General features: G+C 41.3%; 3 protein-coding genes across 4 annotated transcripts; 1 reads left to right on the plus strand and 2 right to left on the minus strand.

Moving 5' to 3' along the window:
• Positions 1 to 142: 142 nt before the first annotated feature.
• On the minus strand, positions 143 to 3,398 carry tmem235b (transmembrane protein 235b; the record flags this gene model as incomplete). The annotated part of the gene is made up of 4 exons (XM_079492289.1): positions 143 to 354; positions 2,560 to 2,697; positions 2,964 to 3,021; positions 3,222 to 3,398. 4 exons carry the CDS (start codon positions 3,396 to 3,398, stop codon positions 143 to 145), a joined length of 585 nt encoding a protein of 194 aa, XP_079348415.1.
• Positions 3,399 to 5,570: 2,172 nt separating this feature from the next.
• On the minus strand, positions 5,571 to 7,844 carry birc5a (baculoviral IAP repeat containing 5a). Its single transcript, XM_079493679.1, has 4 exons — positions 7,624 to 7,844; positions 7,010 to 7,119; positions 6,258 to 6,375; positions 5,571 to 5,798 (listed from the first exon to the last, which is right to left on the minus strand). Exons 1-4 carry the CDS (start codon positions 7,729 to 7,731, stop codon positions 5,706 to 5,708), a joined length of 429 nt encoding a protein of 142 aa, XP_079349805.1. The 5' UTR covers positions 7,732 to 7,844; the 3' UTR covers positions 5,571 to 5,705.
• Positions 7,845 to 7,895: 51 nt separating this feature from the next.
• On the plus strand, positions 7,896 to 14,912 carry faap100 (FA core complex associated protein 100). 2 transcript variants are annotated; one of them, XM_079493677.1, is made up of 8 exons: positions 7,896 to 8,306; positions 8,465 to 8,584; positions 8,735 to 9,698; positions 10,165 to 10,324; positions 10,893 to 11,817; positions 12,000 to 12,125; positions 12,850 to 12,933; positions 14,547 to 14,912. In XM_079493677.1, the coding sequence occupies exons 1-8, from the start codon at positions 8,154 to 8,156 to the stop codon at positions 14,676 to 14,678; spliced, it is 2,664 nt and encodes an 887-aa protein (XP_079349803.1). In that variant the 5' UTR covers positions 7,896 to 8,153; the 3' UTR covers positions 14,679 to 14,912. The 2 variants fall into 2 exon arrangements, with proteins under 2 accessions (XP_079349803.1, XP_079349802.1); XM_079493676.1 differs by having other exon boundaries at positions 8,465 to 8,589; positions 8,737 to 9,698; positions 14,547 to 14,911.
• Positions 14,913 to 15,283: the final 371 nt, after the last annotated feature.

Genomic DNA, 15,283 nt, shown 5'->3' on the forward strand with positions numbered 1-15,283 from the left:
AGTTTCCATTCTCAATCACATCCTTTTACACTATATCTTACTTCTGTACCGGTTGTTGTCTACAATAACTACAATTAGTTCAGTCGAAATGTCCTACAACTTGCAATTTGCATCCATTTCTAGGCTTACATTAGGCCATAGCCTACTTCTGGAGCCTGGCTGTATGGGCAGCCATCAGGAGCAGCAGGCCAGTCAGGACCTCCAGGACATAGGAGAGCCAGGCCAGGGCCAGCGACCAGCCGAAGGATGTGTTGATAAGAGCCAGGTACTCCGGCCCCAATCGTCTCTTTGTCTCAGCCAGGGCCTGGTAAGAGTACACTATGTACAGGCTCACACCGCACAGGGTCAGCAGGCCTAATGAGAGAGGCAGGACATTGAGCATACTCACACAGGGACCATTTGCTCTTACTTTCGTCATACTCAAATACGGTATGACAAGAGCTGTTACCAGTGTGAAAATGATGTGTACTGGACAATATTGAAACATAAAGTAGTGTCACTGTGTGCCGTGATGTGTGGGCAACACTGGGCACTAACAATGCACGCAGACACACATTCATGCATATGCACAAGCATGTACGTACAGTACACCCTACCCTACCACAATATCTTATCCCACTGTTTAGTGGCCTTGGAAGGGATTGGTTGCAAATAAAACCAACCTACATTAGTGGCAAGTGGCAACAATGGAAGCAATTCATACAACAACTTTAATGTCTAATCAAGCATACAAAGGTGTGATTTAATAGTAGTGTACAATGAAGCTAATGAATATATCATGGATATTTCTCTTTTTGTACATCCCCGTCTGGCTCCTAACACTGAAGATCTTGATCATGTCAGTGTTTTATTCAGTAAATCACGTTCTGTCAGTGAATACAGATAAAAACACAAACAGTCACACATGCATGCTCCTGTCTAACAAGTCAGGGGTATTAGAAGATCGAAAAAGGTTCACCGGATCAACTAAAGTGAATTGAGTTAAGAGACCAATTAGAAAATGAGATAAGCAGTAGAAACACAGGCATCCAAAGGAAAGCAATCCCAAGCATTGGTAGCGGTGGGGCAGCAGGGTGTCAAGGACAAGATGGGACATGCAGTAAAATAGTGTGCAAAATTCACAAGAAAGGTCTAATCTAATTCTCGCCTTGATTCCATTTCATACACCTCCATGTGCTGCTGATTAAAGGGTTAGAGGAGGTAGTTAGTTGATTCTCTCACACAAGGGCCTCCGTTATTAGTGTCATAAGGTGTTAATTGGAGCACGACACTGGGATATTTGCAGGAAGCCATAGAGCCTGTACTCAGACACTCAGGGTTTAAATTAGCTCAGATGCATAACAGTTCAGTGTTTAATAGGTAAACAAATTCACCTTACGCATTCGTCTTCCATCCACCTTCGCCTTCATAGCGTAGGGTGGGGGAAGCTCAGACGTAGGAGAAACAGGTTTGGGACCAAAAGCGTTGGTGGTTTTATTCCCCAGACCAGCTGCTTTTTGCAAGGCTTTTTCTTTAAGATATATATTTATTTTCTTAATTTTCTCCGAAACTGGTTATAGAGGGCAGTTTTATTGTTTCCACATGAAGTGTGAAAAAAATAATAAACCTGTAAAGCTTCAAACTGCTTCCCATTCCAAGTATGGGAACTTTATAGGGAATTCAGGGCAAATAAGAATGTTGAATTAAGAAACCTAACAAGACTAATGTGCTTCAGCAATCGGCCTGTTAGAGTTTGAGATATCATGTGTGCACCTGGACATTTTGGTGGCTCTAGGAAAGGCCATGAAATCACCAAAATCAGTCCGGTTCATGCATGAAGCTGCACATTAAACTCCATGACAATCCAGCCAGTATTTGAGATAATGTTTGGGACCAATGTGTTGACCAAGTAGACTGACATTTTCATCCTTGAAGCCCTGCTGCCAGCAAAGCTAAAGTTCACGTTTAATTTTATCCTCCTTGGCCTTCAAATGCAAGAGTCACATAAGGTCATATGTCAAGTTTGTCATTGTGTCAAACAGGATTTAACGCTTTAAACCAACAAACAGGCGATTAAATGCCTTTCCAAACTTCCACACGTTTCGGTAGCTGCACATTTCCCTATAACTGTCAAAGAAAGGCATAGGGAAAATGATGATGAAAGGATAAAAGCTGGAGACCATTTTGTCTATCCCAGTAATCTGACCTTGTTTGGCATGTTACAGTGTTTGCTCAGCTCTCCAGTTTTTCCTCCCTCTTTCTCTGTGATACCTGTCACCTTTACTCCTGTCCATATCTTTATACTTCTTAGCCAATATACAAAACAAATCCAGGTCTGAAATACATCCTAGAAGTCTGATGACAGGGGCAAACGGAACAGAGAATGAGTGTGGAAAAACAAGGTAACTGGATTGCACTGGATTACATTTGTTGTCGTCAATGCATCCCGGAATGGCCCTCTTCTCCAAACTAGCCAACGCTGAGAAAATATATCACCTCCTCCCAGCCCCAGACTCTGATGCAAGACGGGTGGCATGATGGAGCAGAACTGGTGTAATTGTTGAAATATAGATTACTTACTGCACACCAAGAAGTATGAGGTGGTGCCAGTAAGCAGGGTGGGGCTGCGTGCCAAGGAGCTGACCAGTCCGCAGATTCCACCAAACACCAGCAGGACCAGGCTGAGGGGGAGGACCACCACAATGACACTGTGCATGTCTGTGAGGTGACACACGCGCACACACACACACGCACGCGCGCACACACACACACACACACACACACACACACACACACACACACACACACACACATACACAGTACACACACAGTACACACACACACACACACACACACACACACACACAAACAAACAGTTAACAAATTGGTAACAGTGTGCCCTGACAATGGAAGGAACTTAATTAATGTCAAGCAGTACAATTCAGGGGTTGTATTGACTAATGAGTAGGCCTAATGAGACTCACTCAGCATGTGCAGCTCAGACTCAGAGTAGTTGGAGGAGTCCGCTGTGAAGGAGACAAGGAGTACACATTACCACCTGGATATTGGAATAAAAAAATTGACGTTGAGGACATTTTGAAAACGTAATTGCAAACGTATGACATTTTGTTATTGAGTAGGGTTCATTGAAATGCGACAGCTATGAAGTGAGGGGGGTGATAGATTAATAGGCCTACATCTAAAATCTAAAATAATAATAATTAAACTACATAAAAGCTTACCGTACCGTTTTCCACGATTTTCCACAGTCCCGAGTGGGCGCTGTCATCCTTCAACTCGCTTTGGTTAATGTCTATGATGTACCAATACTCGCTGCCGATAGCTGCTGCCAGTAACGCAAAGCTCAATATGCCAGAGATGCCCGCAGAAATCACCAACGTGCCAAAAGTTATCCTCATTTTGTACGGTTTGGTTAAACTCGTGCGTAACGTACCGCCAGTGATTTCCTGCTGTAGACGCCAATAAGGATCACCTATAATCGGTCCTTTTCGTATTTCGTAAAAGGATGCGCAGATTGCTTAGCACAACCATTTCAGTTTGAATAAATATGCCAAATGACCGATCATGCAGCGTGTGGTGGTCCAAGGTGGTCCAGAGATTCAAACAGTAACAGAGTAACAACACACCGGTCGATACTGGCTAGGAGGCACGAGGTTTTTTGGGCACTGGCGCACAATTTTACGCACCAATCAAGTTTACACCGTGCGTAATCAAGTCCACGGGGCACGGGGTAGACTTGATTTTGAGAGTGAGACACATTTAAGAAACACATTCTCACTCAAACCACACAATGGCTGTTCTAATTCATAGATTATACATCTACTTTTTATAGTCCCAACTTTATTTATGGCCATTATGCTCTATAAAAGAGGCTGTTTGGTAGCCTACAGTAAACATAATTCCACCATGTTCACGTGCTTCCCGGATGCTTCTAGAGTCTTCGACTGCATTAACCATGGTAAAATCTGTTTGCTAAACTAAGAGAGGGAACTTGAGTAAAGATGGAAAGAGATTCACATGATTCTCTCAGTAGGCTAGAGTGGGAGGGAGGGGTTCCTTCTTACTTACATGTTTTACCTTTATAAAAAAGGTACATAAAACCCAACCAATAACCAATAACAATGTTTTTGTCTTATTATTATTTTTTAACCTATTCTAATCTAAAAGGTCAGTATGGATTTAAAAATGTAGGTCATGTTATCAGCCAACCATCTTTTTAATGTGCATTTAAAGTTTCCGAAGGAACTGATCATCTTAAGGCTGGAAGGCAAGTCATTCCACTGAACTGCTGCAGAATTAGATGATTTTCCCATATTGCTGTAAAAATGGCAGGGTTTAAAATCAGTAGGGCTACCTCTGGTGTAGTGCCTGTGGGTATCACTAACCTTTGAAAAGTAGTCACTGAAATACTTTGGTGCTACATTATTTCTAATCCTTTGAACAAGGCACATTTTAAACTGGAATACTCTCTCCTCCACTTTAAGCCACCCCAGACTGGTGAAGTTTCTTCTTATTAAGGGTCATAGAAATGCCTGTGTACCAAGATGTGCAGGCATAGTCAAAGTGGCATTGTACAAGAGCCCCAGCAAGGGTTTTTAGGGTGTTTTTTTTTAATCTAAAATCCTGTATATTCTAGCTATAAATGTTGTTCTTTGACTTACCTTTGAAATGACTTTTTGTGCCATGCTTTCTCCTGAAGGCTTGTTATCCAAAATACACCTGAGGTATGTCTATGGGATTTATCACCCGTGGGCTTTTTGGATGAACTCTCTAAAAGTCTTACAATGTGTAGGACTGGTTGTAAGGTGGGAAAAAGGCTCAATCATCGTGGATAACCTGGTCATGTCTCTGCCTACAGCAGTTTCTTATGCTCTGATTATGGACAGCTGTTTGATATTAAGTTTAATAATAATAAATAAAAGTGTAGTCATGATTATGAAAACTAAAGGATGGAAAGCAGCATTCCCCTTTTTATCTGTCCGACAAGGTGTATTGTATAGACAAGGTCAAATATCTGGGTCACATCATTAGGGATGACCTCAGTGTCAAGATCGTTCTTTTGTACACCTGTACATCACTGTATAGCCTAGCAATAGCCTACTGCCCACTTGTGGTGCAGCTACGGTAAAGGCAAATATAATAAGTTGCAGTGGAATATTATCATGTGCTCAGAATCCTGCTGAGGGAGGTGAACACGTGTCAGCCACTCTAGATGCTGTTCTCAGGAATCTGGTGGTTTTATGAGGTTGACCGACTCAAAAAATGAAATGACTTTAGCATTAGGTACTCTTCTTGCCTTCCTTTTTCTGGAGACATGGGTGTGTCTAGTTTAGTAGATGTGCCTCTTTTGTATGTTTCTTATTTGAATCATATAATTGTCTAAACTATACAGAAAGTAACAGCTGAGTGAGACTATTCTCAGCCGTCTTTGTTTCATGGTAAGGATTGTACTGTAGATAAGGCCACAGCCACCTTTATGGCTTTACATACCCAAAAGCACCATTATCTGTAGGTTAAGCTTGCATAACACGGTTATATCATATGACAGAAATTACTGCAATGCAAGATGGTTAAATAAAAGAACATGTTTTTATTATGAGTAATAAAAAAAAACATTATAAATGAATATAAAAATGAATATAAACATAAAATAAAAACCAATTAAGAAAATCCTCTGATTTCACTCGAGTAGGCTACATCTGGGGTCATTCTTCATCCATGGCTTTGTTGAGTATAACTGCTCTCTTCTCTTGGGCTTTCTCCTCAAATGTTTTGATTTCAGCGTCTGTTTTTTTGTTCTGTGAATGGAAAACAAAAAAGGAATCAATCTCAACTATAGTAATGTAATTATACATTAAGTATAGTTTAAGTAAAGTTTATTGTTGTAGTCTAGGTTTAAACAAGTCAATTGATTTATTTAACCCATTAAGAACTGAGGACGATTCTACAAAAAACACTTGTTCATGTCAAGGACACCCAAAATGATATTTGCCCACTGACCATCTTAAAATATTTTGTAACATGGACCCCCAAAAGCAAAGATTGGAGTTAAAAATGTTCGCTTTAAAAGTATATATATTCAAAGATTTGCACAAATTGGCACTATTTTTGAATACAAGTGTAATATAGATAAAATCTAAACGTGTATAAGTGAAAATCTAAAATGACAAATGGCTTAGACGGCAAAACAAAAAACAAACTAAAGGCAATATTATGCACATGGACACAGAATTGTAAATGTATTTCATGGTACATACAAGGATAAAGTTCAATCTTTCTTTCTCTAGCTTGTAGAACTCCTCCACCGTCAGTTCCTCCACTTTCTTTTTCAGGGAAATGAAGTGGCAGCCTTTGGAATGATCTTTATGCTCCTTTCTGGAAAGAAAATAAGACTGTTAGTCTGTTGGTGATGGTGTCGAGTCGGCCAACTCAAATTGAGTGATCTCATATATAAACAGTTGCGTACTGTAAAGGAACTAAATACATTTACTCAAGTACTGTATTTAACGACTTTTCTTTCTTTTTTTGTAATTTTGTAATAATTTAATACTTTCACTCCACTACATCTCGGAGGGAATTATTATTGTACATTTACTCCACTACAATTATTTGAAAACTTTAGTTACTAGGTAGATTTTGATTATTATTACAAAAACAATACATTAACCACTTCAGCTCTATATACAACAGTGTATCACACAATGTGTCACTATGCATTGTGAGCTTGTAGATCGGCTGTCAAAAGATTTTTATAAAAAGCTTGAAAACTTGATGAGGTTCAGTACCTTCTACTTTTGGTACTTTAAGTACATTGTGATACAATACTTATGTACTTTTACTCAAGTACATTTTTAATTCTGTACTTTCACTGTACAGAATGCAGTATTTCTGCATTGCAGTATTGATACTTTTACTTAAGTAAAACATGCGAGTACTTTTTCCACCACTGTGTAACGGCCCAATATATGATGAGCCTGTTTTGAAACTGTTCAACATAACATTATCTTACACAGGGTCATCCTCTGGCTCCCAGCCCTCCAGTTCTTTTAGACAGAAGAAACACATTGCAGTGTCTGGACTGTTGTCTGACGGGGTGTGGATAAAGCCAGCTCGGGCCATCTGGAGAGGAGAAAGAAACCATAATAGCATGAATAAACAGCTACCACCACGTCTCCAGAGTTAAGCACTTAAGTCAATTTGAAACTAACAAAAGGACATTGGACCAATCGATATTAAGAAATCAATGACAGTCTTATTGGTCCAATGGAGGCTAGAAGAAAGGTACGTAAGTAAGAAAATAAATGGAAAAAGATTCACAAATAGAGACTCTGGGAAAAAACTAAAATATTTAGGTCAACACAGAGCGCCATGTTTAGGTCGCAAATAGCTCTGGTCCATAGCCTTCTACTGCTTCAGTAGAAGGCTATGGACCAGAGCTAGGTCGCAAACACTAACATTTGTGCACATTTTCATTATTCAGCCAATAATGCTACATTTGAACATTTTCTTGTCATTTTTTTGGCTTCTAATGGTCTTCGCAGCAGGATTTGCTAGCTTGTATGAGCTAACGTCGCCATAGGCTAATGTTAGCAGAGTTTATATTTTAACGTAACGTTAACTCACGTTCTCTGGAGTGCACGCACAGCCTTCATCAAACGGCCACCCGGCGTACGTTTTTAGTCTGTTTTCGTAGAAGTACAATTCAATGTCCTTGTCGTTCGATAGATCCATGTTAAAACGATGAAAAAACTAGAACAGAAACCTTCCAGATCAAAACAGTGGGTGCTTCACTTTCGGCACTGTTTTTGAAAATTCGAGTCCTCTACTTTTGATTGGTCGACCTATGACCCGGACACACATTCGTTTTGTGTTGTTTCATGGGGAATGTAGTTCTTAACGTCTATTGGACGGATAGGACACGCGCGGAACTTTGCATCCTGTCTCTCTACTGTCAACCTACTCTAAGCTGTCAACAGAAAAACAGTGCCACAAACCATGCGTTTGGAACGGAACGCGCCCTGGTCTCACTTTAATCAATGAATAATGCCGTTTTGTGTCCCTGGACAATTATTTAATCGATCAGGTCAGATCCAGGCCAGCTAGTAAAGTTTACAGAGTATGTTTTAGAGTGCAGCGTGTGTGGAGGACTGTACATGGAAGGGAGGTGTGTTGTAGAGACATGGGCACAGTTTGGCTGTCGTTCGTCAACGCGCACGGCTAAAGTTCTGTCTATGGGGACAGATGTGCTGCTGTGTGCCTGTGGCGACGAGGTCCATGTCTTCAATAAGCAAGAGAAAAAACTCACGGTAAGTTTTCTAGCCTATAGTTTGCTCTAATAGTCTTGTCTGGATGTATGATCAATCTTAGGTGACATTGTATTTGTATCCTTAACTGATACAGGTGGTCCATTTTACATTAGATTTGTTCCTACTAACCTGTTATTTTACTTTTCTTTTTATTGCAGGCTAGCCTCCTGTTCCCTTGTCATTTGACAGATGTCATTTTGTGTCCGGATAAGCACAGCCTCTATGCAGTTTGTGACAGTGGTGTTTACTGCGTTAACTTATCATCTATACTACTGTCTAAGGAGTAAGGACCTTTATGTAGTAACTACAGATCATGATTATTATGCTACAAACAAAAGACCCAGCCTGTCAGATTGTATCTGTTTCTCTCACACTATTTGTAATTTATGTGTTTTTTTTAAACTATTAACACTGCTCTTGTCTTCGCCAGGGTTCCGAGCTCCTCGGGTAACCAATCCTCCAGCCTGGCTGTGTTTGAGATATCTTCTGATTGGCTGGCAGTCAAAGACAAAACGGTTTGTTCCTTGCTCGTCGTCGGTACCATTCTGCTGACCCTGTCAAAGAGAGACTCAGCATGGGGCTTTGCTCTATACAAAATACCCTCCTCAATACAATCAGCAGCTAGTGGGCATGAGAAAGTCACAGAGCTCAGCCTCTCCGTGGTGTCAGATGGTTCTCACGATAACTTGGAGCTCAACCAGGGGACTTGGCATGGAAGGCGGCCAGTGCTTACTTGTGTCTATTCCAGTGATAACTCACCACAATCTGACAACTCATCTTCCTCCCCATCGTTGCCCTCATCGCCGCCAAGCAACGGCCATTGCCTCTTGCAGCCGATTCTTTTCAAGCTCCTGTTTGGAGTCGACGTGGCCCTTTCCAAATCACCCATAATCCTCTGCGGCCTGCCTGACGGGCGCCTGTGTTCCTTCCCGCTGCGACTCCCGGGATCACGGGTCAGAATTCTACACAGCCTCGAGCAGCCAGTGGTGCTCATTGGAACGTCTATGGTACCATCTGACATGGAAACAGGCACAGAAGGCCCTCAGTGCTTGGTGGTGGTGGGCGGAGAGGGGAGAGTGCTGCTGGTCAGCACCTGTGAGGACGGGGCAGAAGCAGGTGGTAAGGTTGCTGGTTTCACTGAAGGGTTTGTCTCGGGACCTGTTGAGTGTGGCTACGTCGATGAAGACCGCCTCTATTACAGCACTGGTTCAGACCTCCTTACTCTGGACCTACCGGTGGGAGCATCAGAGAGAGCTGGCCCAGGGGGGAGTAATGCAGTGGGCCACAGGGAGAGGCAAAGCCTACCCAATAAGACAGTAGCATTCCAGAGGCCTGCCAGTCTGAATGTCTATGGAATTACTACCCTAACTGGACCTTCTCAAAGAAATGCAGGTAAACAGATTCAATCTCAAACCAAAGACATATTTTGACACTTTGACACTTTTTATCTGCAAAAATATGTGGGAGTTCAAGTTTATACACCAATAATTTAAATACATGTATTATAAAGTTAAATACATGTGATAGTACATAAACGTTGGTAGACTTGGTACTGTAACTTTATGGCTAAGGACAAGGTCAAGCTGATATATTGACCAACAGCAGACCATTTGAATTACTACTAAATTACTGTTCTGTCAACTACTGTTGACAAGTGGTACTGCCGCCCTAAAGCATAGATGTTGTTCATTTATTTATTTTACTCTTTGTTTTTTCTTGGTAAATGTGTATTAAGTACTACCTCTGACTAAAGTCAAGTGTTATCTATCTTTGTACTGTATTTGTTTTATTTCTTTGGATCTTCATATTACTTCTTCTTCATACTGACTTTTATTATTGCTGTTGTGTACCTGAACAGCAGGTGCAGTGCAGCTGGTAGGGCTGTCTTCCAGAGGTAGGCTCCAGGGGATTACCTTGCCACAGAGAAGAGATGACAGTGGCTTACCTAGCCTACCCTCATCACAGGTGGGCCAAAGGATCAGAGACCTGCTGGCAGCCATTGGAGATGTGTGTGACAGGTATATAAGGAAGGCTCTGCCACCCTGAAAGCTTCATTGATGCAAGCGTCACAGTTTAACTTTTTCATAGTCTCTATGTGGCTGCACCACAATATTGGTAATTGATTTTAACTATTGTAACGATCCAAATGAAACCGTTGGCCGTTGGCCCGTTATGTGTAAACTTGAAACATTATTGTTCTGTAAAAAGGTCTCTCTTTTCCCTTGATCTTTTTTAGTATAATAGTATTAGTTTACTATAATTAGATTAATTCACACTAACATTTTAATCAAGAACACAGCCAAATCAAATCATAGTAGGCCTACATATGTGTTCAATCAATTGTTCAATCAAAGCAAACGGCACAAACAATATTAGTTTGCCTCTTCTACAAAAATTAAAGTTACTGTCGCGTGTTTCCATTCTCTTCTACGTAGAATAGATATACGCTCATGACGTGTGCGTCTGATTCTTGCAGTGTGTCAGGGATTATAATTGTATTATAATTTATTCATTGCATTTTCTGATGAGACAGATTTATAGTACAGCAAAAAAATATATTTAATATTTTGTCCATGTGAACCCCAGGGCTTCAGTGTTGAAAAGGACCATCCAGGACAAAAACGACATCCTACGCCAACTGAATCAGGTCCTCAACATTAGCTGCCTGATGCTAGCCGATCACAACAGTGAACCACAGATTCCTGTCCAGGCAAAGCCAATCAGATGTCACGCTGTGTCCAGGTGGAACAGGTTGCTACAGCAGGACTCCTTACACATGACTTGTGTTCTGGAAAATTCTAGTTTTTATGTTTTAGAACACGGCTGGTCCTTCTGTGTCACTGTTTTACCTCTCTCCTATTCTCCCGCTGTGGCCACAAAGAACACCTCAAGAACCTTTATGTTCCCCTTTAGTTCTCTCCACCCGGGGGAGAAGTTTGAAGTGTCGTTTCCCCTTGCAGCTGCAGATGATGTCACTTTCCCCATGACTGTGTGCTGCACACTTATCTTCTCGCTGAAAAGCCTTGTGGGTGAGGATGTGCTGTCGAGCCTGCAGGCCCATGGACACACCGTTGCTGGACCCTGTCCGAGATTGGACAGTGGCTGTGTCAGTTTGGCCCTGGAGACGTTGACGGTGGATTGGTTGGATGCTATGCAACTGGGAATAATCTCCACAGATACCGTCGCCATGGATACGATCCAAGGTTTTATAAGCACTCGCAGGGGTGGAGGAACTGGCAGACTAGTGGGCGTACAAGAACTCTATTCAGCGTGCATTAGGGTGTCATCAGAACTGCTGAGTACCACAGTGGTGCTGGACACAATTGAAGTGGATCCTAAAAGACCAACACTGGCTCCCACACATCTATGTGTCTCTATGCTGCACTGGCTGCTCTCTCAAAGTCCTGGGAGAGGTGAGATGGGGTCCTGTGCGGACATGAGTGGACAGGGAAACTCGGTGGCCCATGCCCGGGGTCCAGGAGGGTACATGGTCAAACTGACTGCAAAAGAGGTTTGTAGCCAATTGTCTGTGGAAGCATTATAATAAATTTCATTTATTTGCACAGTAACAAAACTGAAAACTGGGTGGGTTCACTGCTAATACAAACACAAATGAGACCAAAACACCTTGAAATGAAAATGAAAATACAATAACAAAAAAGGAATAAAATGCTAAACATATTTGTTCTGCAGGTAACTATAGGTTTAGAAATGGTGGAGAAGACAGAGATGCCACTACGTGCAGTGGAGGTACAGATTGAAAGCTCCTCAATGGCTGCTGTGTGCGGATTACACCATGCTGTGTTACGCCGTCTACAGGTACACTCACTCACACCCACCCACTCTCTCAGGCTGTACAATTAAAATGTGTTCTCCTATACTGCAATTTTAGAATATCATTGCCTTGACAATCTTTGAAATACCTATTCAATTTGAAAAAGATTATTTAAAAAAAAGTCAAGGTGTTGACACAAAGTGTCGTATTTCCTTTGAATTATGAGTAATAGACTAATAGTTATAATAAATGTTTGTGCTATCTAGCAAAAACAAGCCAATTATACAGCTTTAACCCATTAAGACCTGAAACCGATTCCTGAAACCGATTCTACAAATGCCTGACTCGCTGTGAGCTTGTATATCTGCTATTGTTGAATAGACAATGCTAAAAATCTAAAATAGCACAGATGGTTTCCCGGTTTTAATGAGTTAATACAAACGCATGTACAGAAATGCACAGTATCGGCCGGGGTGCCCGCTGGCCTAGTGGTCCAGGCGTATGCCACATATAGGCTCTGGCCTGACAGCGTGTCGCGCGTTTGAGTCCCGTTCATAACGATCTTTGCTGCATGTCTCTCCCCTTCTCTCTCTCTCCCTCTTTCCTGTCTATCTTCACTTGTAACTATCAATAAAGGCAAAAAAATAAAGAAATGTACAGTATCATGATTGAAGAGTATTTAAAACATTTTAAAAAGAGTATAACAGTATTCAGTAATCATTTTGTCTTTTTTGTCTCCATCTTCTGCCTTTTATTTGTACCTGTTAGACACTGCTGCAGAGAGCTCCAGAAAAGGCTGTCTCCACCGGAGTAGAGAGCTTGGGTCTGAGGCAGGCTCTACGCAGGGCTGAGGTAAGACATACAGTACTCTATACTTGTAAAGACCTTAAAGGAACATACTGGTGTCCAGGAAATCATTTGAAATACAACCAAAGATACATCTTTGTCATTTGGGGAAATAAGTGATGAATAAGTTAACGTTGATTTTGATGTCATAATATCGTTAAGCGTTAATGACTTAACCCAATCCAAGCCATCCACGAGATATCTCGAGGCAAGTTATTATTACCGGGCCACATCTGGGCCATCCCTGAGAAACACGAGATTTGATTAAAAGATATTACAAAATATTATTGGTACCTTTTTCGCTTCTCTTAGCTTCCGTTGCTAGCCTCCACAGGCCTCCCATTGTAGAAACAGCCTACATGATAATCCGCAGTGCACACGCACAGGGTTATTGGTGTTTTTTCTGCTGAAAAATAAAGTACCATGTTTGGGGACCTTATAAAACATTAATCCAAGCTCGCGATAAGGAAATTAATCGTCCGCGCGTTGGTACACAGCCTAGAGTGAGGCTAGAGCACAGATATGGAGGGCTGTCACTTCCGGGTCGGGCGGATGTGGCTCTTTTTCTTTGCTTATGTCACACATTTCACTGGCACTAGCCTCACGATCCTGCCTATTACAGCATGGAATCTGTTAATAAATGGCAACCCTAACAACGAAGAAATTCATGGGAAAATGTTATGTTTAACCCTAGAACACTAAACATATTTTTTGTTACACCATCGCTAAACACAGGTATATTTTACCCAATGTAAAATATTCCATACAAATATTTCTCATCAAAATATATTGAAGTACAGCAATACGTGGCAACTTGAGCTACTCTTCTTCAATATTTCATCATGACTTTTCACAAAAAAACAAAATTGATTTCATGGGGGGGCCCTATCATGGGGGGGCAAAATCGGTGAAAAACGTGCATAAAATATTCCTAAAAAAGAGAAATTAAGTTGGGAACTTCTCCTTTGGTCCACCCATTCCTACGACATGTGAGAATGGTCCAGTGAAGAAAAAAATAAAAAAGTCCATTGTGGGTGTATTGGGATTTTTCTCTAACACACTATCACTAAACACGGGTGAAATTCACCCGAAGACCTGCCTGTAGAAAAAAAACAGGTATGTGGGCAGGGAAACAAACCTTCCATCTATGATGTCACTGAGCATCATGAAGGTACTGAAAGACCCACTCACCTCAGACATCAGCAACATTATGAAAATTGTAAAAAATAAAATTCTTATATAATTGTAAAAATATAATCGTAGTACTAGGGTTATATTATATACTGTATGGTCGAAGCTGAGAATGGACAGTGCATGTATTGACGCCGGTATGGCCTTTCAAGCATTATGTCAAAACAAAATGTTCCCTCAGTAGAGGCAGCACTGACGTTCAAAATGTATTCCATTTCACAGACATGAAGGTATACACTATACATTCCAACATATATTGAGTACTGTGTTGAAGTACGCAGTGGCGCTTTTTTATCACTTGAATCATTTATCATTTTTTATATTTAGAGTACAGTGAAGAGTGACAGGAATACCCTCCATTGTGCTGTTATCCATATCAACCAGTAGTTACAGTATTACCCGTTTTAACAACTGAATTTTCCCATCAGGCCATGTTGCAGCAGCTCCAGCAGTGTCGCACCCCAGAGGCCTTCGGGGTGGTCTCTTCTGGAGGGCAGATGACCCAGTCTCTTCTCAGTGTCTACCGACAGCTAAGAGAGAATCCTCTCCTTATCATTTAATACGTATGATTCTCAATCACACATACACAAACTTAAGGATGTCTTTTTCAGCTGCATTCCTTGTCTTCTTGGCTGCTAATGGACAAATAGGTGAATGTTTACCTCCTCTTGTGTTTGTGCATGGTCATGGTAAACTGTATTTTGTCTGAGAGATTTTATAGTGGATGCATCCAAACAGCACTGTAAAAATAACTAATATTTCAACAACTTGCAGCATGATTTGAGGATTTGTCTCATTTATTAATATATAATACAGTGCATATTGTCTCATTGTCTTCCTCAGTAAGCGCATTACTGCTCATACCGATGCAGCGGCCACAGTAGCATACCTATTGTGCTTATGAAGTAACTTGAATTGAGTAACAGTAACTTATAAAATGTTGAAAACCTCAACTGTGGTTAATGAGCGGTTAGTGTCCACCCTGAGACTGGGAGGTCAGGCTTCCATCACTGGCCCAGTCATACCAAAGACTATAAAAATGCTAGCCAATGCCTCCCTGCTTCACACACTTGGCATCAATTCATGTCCAGGGGGTGTACTCGGGCTCCTGACCTATGGGCCACATGTCTTGGGATCCGTTGGTTCCCAAGGATACTTACTTACT

The sequence above is a fragment of the Electrona antarctica genome (assembly GCF_951216825.1).
Source record: "Electrona antarctica genome assembly, chromosome: 22".
In the NCBI taxonomy this organism is placed as follows: domain Eukaryota; kingdom Metazoa; phylum Chordata; class Actinopteri; order Myctophiformes; family Myctophidae; genus Electrona; species Electrona antarctica.

What these genes read in the sequence shown, in the direction of transcription:
- birc5a (XM_079493679.1), bottom strand. Translation starts at nt 7,731, where the DNA reads ATGGATCTATCGAACGACAAGGACATTGAATTGTACTTCTACGAAAAC. An exon ending in GTGCGTGCACTCCAGAGAAC is followed by an intron (nt 7,120 to 7,623) that starts GTGAGTTAACGT and finishes TCTCCTCTCCAG; the next exon opens with ATGGCCCGAGCTGGCTTTAT. An exon ending in GAGCCAGAGGATGACCCTGT is followed by an intron (nt 6,376 to 7,009) that starts GTAAGATAATGT and finishes TTTTCTTTCCAG; the next exon opens with AAAGGAGCATAAAGATCATT.
- faap100 (XM_079493676.1), top strand. Translation starts at nt 8,154, where the DNA reads ATGGAAGGGAGGTGTGTTGTAGAGACATGGGCACAGTTTGGCTGTCGT. An exon ending in AGCAAGAGAAAAAACTCACG is followed by an intron (nt 8,307 to 8,464) that starts GTAAGTTTTCTA and finishes TTTTTATTGCAG; the next exon opens with GCTAGCCTCCTGTTCCCTTG. An exon ending in AGGCTCTACGCAGGGCTGAG is followed by an intron (nt 12,934 to 14,546) that starts GTAAGACATACA and finishes TTTTCCCATCAG; the next exon opens with GCCATGTTGCAGCAGCTCCA.